Source organism: Henckelia pumila, chromosome 2 (assembly GCF_033568475.1).
Source record: "Henckelia pumila isolate YLH828 chromosome 2, ASM3356847v2, whole genome shotgun sequence".
Taxonomy (NCBI): domain Eukaryota; kingdom Viridiplantae; phylum Streptophyta; class Magnoliopsida; order Lamiales; family Gesneriaceae; genus Henckelia; species Henckelia pumila.
The window spans coordinates 4,700,807-4,711,948 of record NC_133121.1 but is presented as its reverse complement, the minus strand read 5'-3'; the positions used below and the strand labels follow the sequence as shown (position 1 = coordinate 4,711,948).

The 11,142-nt window shown below is 36.1% G+C and overlaps 1 protein-coding gene across 1 annotated transcript; it reads left to right on the top strand.

Moving 5' to 3' along the window:
- Window positions 1-5,662: 5,662 nt before the first annotated feature.
- Window positions 5,663-7,408, top strand: LOC140884470 (probable pectinesterase/pectinesterase inhibitor 51). Its single transcript, XM_073291244.1, has 2 exons — window positions 5,663-6,626; window positions 6,723-7,408. The coding sequence occupies exons 1-2, from the start codon at window positions 5,672-5,674 to the stop codon at window positions 7,406-7,408; spliced, it is 1,641 nt and encodes a 546-aa protein (XP_073147345.1). The 5' UTR covers window positions 5,663-5,671.
- The last annotated feature ends 3,734 nt before the right edge of the window (window positions 7,409-11,142 follow it).

Genomic DNA, 11,142 nt, shown 5'->3' with positions numbered 1-11,142 from the left:
GTGTAGAGTGAGAGAGGAAATAGGGTTTAATGAAGCTTGTTTGGTAAGACACGCTTCCTATTGGTTCATTGACGCGTTTTCATTTTATTTACATTACAACATTTACAAATTTATTATTATATTATTATATTGAATATATTATATTATATTTTTACTAGAAAATTTAATTTACCAATACCTGCGTTAAATTGTGAAAAGGAGTAAATGAAAATACAAAATTACTTATCGTGAAAGAGTGTTTTAAGAAATTGGTGAAGTATGCACGTTTAAGATCTGTATAGGATTAAACTTGGTTTATATTTTATCATGAGGTTTGAATTTAATTCGTTTTAGAAATACTAACCATGCAGATAATTCGAGCTCGCTATGTTAATAACTAGTTTATCATGTTTTGGATTTTTTTCAAGCTCACTAATCATGCAATAGAGCTTGAGTTCAAACGTATAATATAATATATTTCTATAAATTAATATTAAACTGGCATGTTCATGAATAGTAAATGAACCAAGCTATAGGTCGAGCTTGCGAGTCTATAAAGGAGCTTGATCACGAGTTCACGAGCCAGATATCTTTAAGTTTGAGTTCGAAATTGAGCACGAGCTCAGCTCGATAAGATTATAAGTTGTTTTGGATAGTCCATAAGCTCGCAAATATCCTTTAAAGCTAATTTATGAAACCATTTTGTATACAAAAATTTCGCTTGGATGAATATTTTAGTGGATATAGTTTTTTTATTGTCTTATGATTTGAGAAGTAAATAGAGTAATGAACTAAAATAAATTGTTTTAAAAAATCAAAAAAAAATATAGTATTTTATTACAAAATTGTGCTTTGAAAAACAGTTAAAAAATTGTATGCTTTTTAGAAGCTATAAATTTAATTTTTTGCGCTTTTAAAATAACATTAAATTTTAATATTATCTAAATTTCAAAATCACTTAGTTTTTTCAATCCAATTATACAAATCAATTGATTGCATCAGATGGTTCTATCATAACACGAAAAAATAAAATTGTTAGGCATTCTTGAAATCAAACTATTCGAACAAAAAGGTCGACGAGACTGTGCAGCACGTAATTATGGGATGCCGACATAAAAACACGCGAAATTCAACTCCAACACACCTGGTGGAGCATAATCTCATCCCAAAAAGTCCATTTCCAAACAATCCCAATCATCTCATCTACATGTCCAAATCAAGTCATGAGTTTACAAAATCATTCCTTTTTTACAAACAAAGTAAGACTGCCCACAAATTCTTAAAATGGATGCCTGATTATCGGATCACCCAAAAAAATTTTAAAATGTTTTTGAGAAAGGGAAATCAATCATCCCAAAAAAAATTTCCCTCGGTTTCTTCATGCAGATATATTAAATGTATAATTTTCTGCTTTCTTTAATTATGATTTTAAAGTTTATATGGAATGTTTTTTAAAAAAAAATTAAAATTATATTTAATTGATTTAGAAGCCCAATTGACGCCTGATTTTGGTTGCAACAAGCCATGGTGGTTTGAGTATTAGTTTACTCGAAAACAGTGTGTTTGGACTTTGTTAATGGGCTTTATGTTTTTTTTCATATCAATATCTGTTACAAGTGTGTGATTCTAGGCCCATGGATAACTGGGAAATGACATTCATGGGTGACAATTCGGTGGATTGGGTTTGGGATCGGGTCTGATGATTTTTTTTACTATTTAATATTATTCTTTTATTATTTAACAAAATAATTAAATATAAATATAAATCATATATTAATAATATTTTAAATTAAATACATAATAAAAAAATTCACCTAAATATGTTGATTATATTTCACGTGTTTAAATACTTAAATTTAAGAGTCTAATCTTGTAGTACCTGGAATCCAATCCACTAAATCGCATTCATTAATTTAATAAATATTAGGATTTATTATCTTTTAGTTTAATTTATTTAAATTATTTATGTGAGTTATGTTTTAATTGTTTAAGTTTATTTATCCAAATAATTTTTATCGTGCAGCTTATTTGTTTTAAGTATTTTAAAGGTTTAAGCTTTCTTATTTAAATTATTTTAATTGCTTAGTTTATTCATTTAAATGATTTTAAATGTTTAGCTTAATTATTTTTAAGTCGTTATCTGCCTAAATCATTTTAAAGGTTTTTATGCCGTTAGTGTAATTATTTAAATGGCTTTTAATCGCTCTATCTTTTAGGTAAATATTTCACTTATTGTTGTGACATCAAAATATTTAAAGTGTTAATTTTAATTGATTGATGCGACTGCTTAATGTTCCTTTAAAGTTATGAATGCTCAGTTATTTCAAGAATGTTTATGATAAAGTTTTAAGTTCAGGGTTCTCCGGTTCCGACCTCGGCAGTGACGGATTATGGCGGTTATTCCCAGACTGTATTTCTAAAAATGTTAAGTGTGAGTTTGGAGGAAAAATGATGAAGTTTGGATTTTTAGAATTTTCGGGTAACAAGAATCGCATTTAACGCATTCTTGAGTTTATTTTAAAAATTCTTTGAAAAACAGTATTTTAGACCCGGAATACTAAATTCCAACTTTGATTATTTTGTTAGAGATTTTAAATGTAGGAGAGTGTTAGTGCTAGCTTTTATTTTGAAAAGAAAAGAGAAAGTTGTTTTTTTTGAGATAGCTCTTTTTCTAGTCAAAGTTACTCATTGACTCACACACATTCACACTACTTTATACACACAATACACACAAAATAAAACACTCTACTAATATTTTACAAACCCTATCCCCTTTCTTTTGATGAAGAGCCGCCCCCTCCATTATCTTTTCTCCCATTTCCCTCCAAGCATTTCGGCCTCTCCTCCCTCAAGCCTTAGCTGCCGCCGCCGCCCTCCACCGCCGATGACATCGCCGGAGGACCTCCATAGGAGTAGTAGCTTGGTGTTTGAGCAAAAGTCCAGCCCCTCTCCTCTTTGCATTTCGAAATTTTGTGGGTATTAAAGGTTGAAGGCAAGTGTAGACTTTTCTTGGGCTTTCAATCAAGCTATTATGTATTTGCTCCTAGCTTCTTTTTAAATTTCGAAATGACTATGATTTTTAGCATGTATGACTTGATACATTTCTGGAATTTTAGATTTTTATGTGGGATTTTCGAATTTATGCATTAGATTGAGTTTTAAGTTGATAAATGGTGAGTTGTGTTGGAAAGCTTAAGTCATTTTGCATGCATGAAGTAAATTTCGAATTTCCAGAAATTGGTGTGCCCTATTTTCGAAAATTTACATGTGTAAGGGATGGAAATGAAGTGTGTTTGAAGCATTTTGATGTATTACATTGGTCTTGATTGTTTGCTCTTGAGGTTGCCACTTTTTGGTGCAAAATCATGTAAATTTTGATATGTGATGTCGAAGTGAAGAAGTGGGCTGCCCAAGTGTTTGATGTAAGTCCTAAGAGATGGTTTTAAGTGTGTTTGATGGATTGGAGTGGTCTTAGAAGCAAGGGTGCATGATTGGTGAAGGTTTCACAAACTAGTAGGGCATTTGAGGTGTCTAGTTTGGACAGGGCAGTCTGAATTCGGGGCAGGGAAGTTTCCTGGTCGAGGTCTGTGTCGATTCTGTTTTGTCCTAAGTTTAGTTCATGACGTTGCGGTCGTGTCGGTATAAAATGGGCTTAATTCGGATAAGTATTCAATAAGTTATGAATTTTTGAAGTTTAAGTGTCGGTGCAGAAATTTATAGTCAAAAGTGGGCTGTCCGGGATGGGTTGTTTGGCATTTTGTATAAGAGGTCAAAGGAAGTTGAAACCTGGTCATATGGTAAATTTTAAGAGTTAGGAATGTGTCGATTCAAGCGGGACGGGTTTTGGTTAAAGCATGAGTGAGAAAAAAGGTTTTTCAGTTTTCTTGCTCGGTCTAAGTTGAAAAGTTAGGACTTTGGCAAAAGAGTAAAGTCTTGAGGGTTAGGGGCAGCCACTCGCTCATCGTTCTCACATGCAATGGAGTCGAGTCTCATTCTTGAAGTTGCACGTTCGTGTGTGTGAGTCTTATTCTTGATGCCAAAGAAAAATTTAAAGAAAGTCTCTTTGAGTCTTGCATGCCAAAGCATAATTGAGTTGAGTCTCATATCTTAAAGGTTGCATGTTCGTGTGCATATGGCATGTTCTTGAGAAAAATAAAGTGAAAGGAGGTCTTTTCATGTATGCATGATTAAAAAGGTGTGAGTCGAGTCTTAATGAATGAAAAGGAAAAGAAAGTAAATGTTTTTGAATGAAGTGATTTGTTTGTGACAAAGAGGGGTGTTGTTAGGCCGGGGGATGCCTTGTCTACCCTACCCACAGAGGGGCAATGTGGGATCGGGAGCAATCTCGGTCTCCTTGTCATAGAGGGGCAATGTGGGATCGGGAGCAATCTCGGTCTCCTTGCCACAGAGGGGTTAAGTTCGTCGGGAGAAATCTCGTCGTCTTGCCGGCATAGTGCACTGCAGCCATGATCATGATCGAAACAGAGGGTCACAAATCAAGGAACTGATTTCTAAGAGGAAAAAGAAAAGAGAAGTTTAAAAGTTAAAGTTTAAAGTTTCAGTTTGACTCGTCTTACGTTGATGTCAGTCAGTCATGCATGAGGTTAAGAAAAGTATGAGGTTAAGTAAAGCATGAGGTTTATGTCAAGAAAGTTGAAAGTTTTCTATAGCGTGAGTTCATCAATGCATGTTTCCTATACACTCTAGTTTCATGCATATTTACAGTTAAAGTTCAAAAGTATACTAAGTATCATAGTTTGAGTAAAGCATCATCTATTTTTAAACCTTGATATTCAACTGTTTATGCTTGTTGAGTCTTTAGACTCACTACGCTTGTTTGATTGCAGGTGATGAGTTTTATGTTGAGGCGATGGAGGGGCAGGATCCACTGGATTGAGGCCACTGGTAGTGCGAAGCCCAATGACCGTCGCTATTGCATGTTTAAGTTTTCCGCATATTTACTCTGTTATGTAATAATGAAGAGTTATTTGAGTACTTACAGTGTTTTTAGCCAGGATGTGTATTTCCTGTGCTACAGTTGATGATTTGTAGTATGCCATCACCTATGCATGTTTATGTTTAACGCACTCTTTTAAATTCCTTAGTTTACTTTATGCTGTAACCGGGAGGTGATTACTAGGATTGCATGTTTATGTTTAACGCACTTAAGTTTTACGTCAGTTGCTTTTCCTTACTTGGACTGCTGACTGGGTTAAGATGGCTTGTTTCCTTTGCAAACAAGTCATGACAAAATTTTTATAAATTCGTAATTTCCTTTAAATTAAATAAAGCATAGAGGTTAGGGTCGTATTTAGAAACCATAGAGGTTAGTGTACGTAGGGGGCTAGGTGATGCAATTGGATTTGTTCCCTTAATTAGCAACCCAATATCAATCGAAACCAACTCAATTTTTGGTCCAATTATCAATTACTAAAATTTCATATTTAGAAATCAAATTACGATGATTATGTATTATTATTATTATTATTATTATTATTATTATGCCATAAATATATAATGGAGGTACGATTCATTAAATATACGAGATTGTAAAATTATGTAATGTATGCAATAAATATTTTACCTTGTATTTACAAGATCCTCTATTTAATTGACTTGCAAAAAAAAATAAATAAATAAATAAATAAAACCCGTCAACTAATAAAAACTTGGAACAATAACTTTCATTTCAATGGCTTCTTCCGCTCTTCTTCCCATCACACTCCTCTCTCTCCTACTCTGTTCCTCCCTCTCCTCCGCCACTCGCCACCACCACAAAACGCCGCAATTCGCCGGAAACCAAGGCCGCGACACCATCCACGAAGCCTGCAGGGCGTCGGACGACCCGGCGACGTGCGTATCATTATTGTCCAAATCCATCCAGCTGCCTCCAGGCGCCACCGTCTCGCAAGTGATCCGTTCCGCCCTGACGGTCTCCTCCGGCGATATCGAGAAGGCTAAAGGCATGGCGGAGAATATCCTGGACGCGTCCGCAGGGAATCTGAACCGCTCCACGGCGGCGAAAACCTGCCTGGAGCTGCTGCGTTACTCGGATTACCGAATCAATCTGACGAAGGACGCGCTGCCACGTGGCGAGATCAAGGACGCGCGTGCATGGGCGAGCGCGGCTTTGGCGTACCAGTACGACTGCTGGTCGGCGCTCAAGTACGTGAACGGCACGGATCTGGTGGACGGTACGATGTCGTTTCTGAACTCCACTCTCATCTTCGTTACCAGCAACGCATTGAGCATGTTGCAGAATTACGACGTACACGGGGAGAAAACCGGGTCGTGGGGCCCGCCCAGGACGGAGCGAAATGGGTTTTGGGAACCCGTGACGCGTCATTCCGGGTCGGGTTTCAAGCTCGTCGTGCCGGCGGGGCTGAAGGCGGACGTCACCGTGTGTAAAAGTGGAGGGTGTCATTATGAGACAGTGCAGGAGGCTGTGAATGCTGCCCCAGATGATATCGGGTCTAATAAGCTGTTCGTGGTACGGATCAAAGCCGGAGTATACGAGGAGACGGTTCGGGTCGGGTTGGAGAAGAGAAACGTGGTGTTCTTGGGGGATGGCATGGGCAAAACGGTCATCACAGGTTCCATGAACGTGGGCCAACCCGGCGTGTTTACGTATGACACTGCAACCGTTGGTAAGTGATATTCAAAAATCCTTTGATACATTTGGTGTCGCTCGACTGCAAGTAGTAAAGTATTACTATTAGCTATTGACAAAATCTGGTTTACAGGAGTTGTAGGAGATGGATTCATGGCAAGTGATCTTACAATCCGGAACACGGCAGGCCCTGATGCTCATCAAGCAGTGGCGTTCCGCTCCGACAGCGACCGTTCCGTCGTGCAAAACTGCGAATTCCTAGGCAATCAAGACACCCTCTACGCGCACGGCTTACGCCAGTACTACAAGTCGTGTCGTATCCAAGGCAACGTGGACTTCATATTCGGGAACTCGGCAGCATTCTTCCAAGATTGCCTGATCCTCGTCGCCCCTAGACAGACCCGCCCCGAAAAAGGCGAGAACAACGCCGTGACAGCACACGGCAGGATTCACCCCGGACAAACCACGGGCTTCGTGTTTCAAAACTGTTTGGTTAATGGCACCGAAGCTTACATGGCTCTGTATCATAGCAAGCCTGGAGTACATAGGAATTATTTGGGCAGGCCCTGGAAGGAGTATTCGCGGACGGTTTTCGTTCATTGTACGTTGGAGGCACTGATAAGTTCAGATGGATGGATGCCTTGGAATGAAGATTTTGCATTGAAAACTCTGTATTATGGCGAGTTTTCTAATTCCGGGCTTGGTTCGGATAGGTCGAAACGAGTGAGTTGGAGTAGCTCGATTCCAGCCGAGCATGTTCAATCGTACTCGGTGCAGAATTTCATACAAGGGGACCGATGGACTAATGCATTTTCTTGATTCAAAAATTTGAACATGATCCATTCTTGAATCTTGATACTTTAACTTTGAGCAAGTTGAAGCTAACAAGCTCCATTGTACCAATATTAGCTTCTAGTCTTGTATTTCAAGAAAGAAGTTAATTAAAACTTGATTAATTCATAACTTTTCACAAATATGATTCTTATCCAAGTTGTGCCGATGGGTATTTGGGGGTTTAAAAAAATAATTTTGCATCAAATATGGATGAGTGAAAGTGAATTATGTATAAGGGCAGTTGGAGAGAAAATCTTCTGTTACAAATTGGTGTAACATTGTCTGTTACACCAATCATTTTTTGACAAGTGTGTGTTATTCCACTACATTAAAATTCAATTTCTCTCTCTACCAAACACATGACAAGAAATGATTGGTGTAACATATAATGTTACATCAATTTGTAACAGAAGATTTCTTTCCGGGCAGCTGAGCTTGCGCAGTTGCGCTAGCGTCTGCTCACCTACTCTGATACCATTGCACGCCTATTAGGGCATCCACAATGCTTAAAATCCCCTAACCACTCTTTTGTGGTCCTCGCTCCGCCACATCATTGTCATATAAAAAACAAAAAAAACTCATTCAATTTTCCATTATAACAAAAACTCAAACAACTTTTTTATGGACCTCACACTCAATTCAAATATCACAACTATCAATTTATTTGATATATTTATATATACATAATTTATATAAATAGTTTCATTTTATTAATGAACTTGTGTATTTTTTATATTTAAAGAAAATAAATATAATTTTTTATAAATATTTAATAAATTTATTTCATAAAAAATAAATATAATTTTAATTCAATTTCAAAGTTAAGTAACGTTACATACAGATTTTTATTTTTAAAAAAAAACAACTAACAAATGATTTTATATATTTATTTATTACAAATAATTCATAATATTTAATATATGATAGTGAAAATATTCAACATTAATTAATAATTAAAATTTCGATACATAATGCTTAAGTAGATAATAAGAGATATAGAAATTACAACTGATATTAAAAATAACTAAAATACATCTACTATATTTCATGGTTCCTTTTAAACTTTGCGCATATTTTGAGATGTATGTTAAGTTGTTCCGATGTTATGTCACTTGTATTTTTCATAAGGATTTCATAATCCTTATGAAGTACCTCAACCTCTCGGGTCGCCACCTCATTTTTTTGAAGTTCTATTTTCTCTATGTGAAGTTCTTCCAACTTTTGCCACTTAAGGTCCATTTTTTATTTCCATTTTTCGACATTTACAGCTTTCATTTTGCCCTTCCTCTTTGCATCTTTTTGTTCAATTGGACGAATACGAACTTCACAGTCATCTACGTCAATGCTCATATCTGGATTGGATGAGGTTGTATGTCCCCCCGACTCAAAGGTTCGATACTTCTTATTAGCATGATGATGTTGTGGAGCATATTTTTCACACTCTCTAAGAATTCTCCATACATATACATGCTTAAAAGGCTTACTATTATGAGTTGTCTTCCACAGTTCACGAGCTCTGACAAGTACATCCTCATCGCTCCATCCACTCGGACGATGATTGTATAATTTATTTTATATACCAAAAAACTCATTTACCAAATGATGAAATAAATAGAAATGTGATTTTACCTTATTCCAGTCTCTCTCCTTAAATCCGGTATCGCGATGTTTGTTATAGTAGTTTGTAATTAGTTTTCAGGATGCTTGATCCTTCTGGTCATTACCAATAATTGGTTCGGTGCTAATGGTGACCAATGAGTCATGACCTTGCAAGGAGCTTGTCTTCATCAACTGATCAAGGTGCTCGTTTTCCATCCATCTCATTATCTTTATCGAGAACAATGTTGTCGAGTCCTAGTTGTATTGAAAACGTAGGAAATTGAGAACCTGGAATCGAGGATGGTGTTGTGGGTTCTTTGTATGCATCTGTAGTCCTTGATTCATTCGAAGGTATGATCGGTGGTTGTTGTGGAGAAAATACAAAAGGGGGGAGGGGGGCTGAAATTGCAAATTGACTAGCCATGGCTCGCCAATGAATAGGTGGACACACATAAAATGGAGCTTGAGGGTGGATATTACTCGGAAAAGTATGCAAGCTTTGAGAGCTTTGAAAATTAAGCGGATATTGTGAAGGGTTTGGAAAATTGTGAGGATATTGTGTGGGAGCAATAAATTGGCTGCTAGGACGATTCTGAGAATTTTATGCGGTATTTTCTTTGATATTTTGAGAATGCAAATAGTTTCTAAAAGCCCCAAAAAAAATTTCATCCATTTCGGATAAATTGATAGAGTGACTTAATGATTTTGTGTGAAATAATTATAGCATGAAAAATGAAAATATGTTGTGTGTTTATAAAAAAATTTTAACGGCTTGCTTTAATTGAAAAATAAAGGGACGGGTCAAACCCAGACCCGGAACCGGCCCGTGGTCAACGGTCCGGTTAACCGGGTCAACGGGTTTGACCCGAAATCGTGACTGGACTAATTCTTATTTTTGTTTTCGTATCATGGATCTTGGTTCGCGCTTTATGGCACTTCCACTATAAAAAAAATCCAATCCCGCAAAGGATTGTTCATGGAACTACTATCGAGATTCTGTGGACCTTATTTCCTAGTATCATCCTGATGTTCATTGTTATTGAAACACCCTAGTACTATTAAATGCGGAAAAACTTTCTTTTTTTTTTTTATACTATACTATATACATATACGCCCATACATATATGTATAAACTTTAAAAATAATATTACAAATAATAACTCGCTTAATAAAATAATAAACATTTATTTGATAAAATCTTGAGTCATGCAATAGATAAAATAATGTCTATAATGAAAATTTATAACTTATGTCTACTAAAATCATGAAAAATCAATAAGTAATCATAACCACTGAAAACATAAAAATATCCTGAATAAATAACTCATGCATAAATAAAACTCTAGCGAGACGGTCACGGGGCCACTGCCATGCTCGCTCATACGTCCTCGCCACCGATAGGAGCTACATCATACTCACCTGCACCATATAAGCGTAGTGAGCCTAGAGGCTCAACATGTCTAATCCTTTATAACAAGGTTAAAAATAATGCATCACGTAAATACTACTACATATACATGTACATGAGCATGCGTGGAAACATTTTTCATAACATAAATGCTTAATCATAAATCTTATACATAACATAACTTTCTTCATCATACATAACATAATTGAGCATGTCATAAACATAAAAACTGTGTATGGTCATATCCATGAATGTGACTAATAACTGTGCCGACTGATCAGTCTAAAGAACCATCGTACGTGGCGGTGGATAAATCCACCTCTATGCTGGTAGTAAACTACCTCTGTGCCAGTGGTAAAACCCACTTCTATGCCGGTAGTAGAACTACCTCTGTGTCAGTGGTAAAACCCACTTCTATGCTGTCACATCACTTCAATTTCCATAAAAATATTTTTCATGCTCAAATCTTAATCATAAACACATCATAAAATATTTCATGTATGCATGCACTTAAAATATGTCCGTAATATATATTTAATTAATTTTAATAATAAATATACTTTTACTTAAAATAGACTTCATGCATAAAAATAATTAAATATATATTCCGGACTTAGTTTATTTTCATGGATTGGTCCAGACTGCTGGTCTCTCTACTAACCCCTTAACTGACTTAAAGCCTGTTAACTAACTTAAAGCCCATAATTAAATA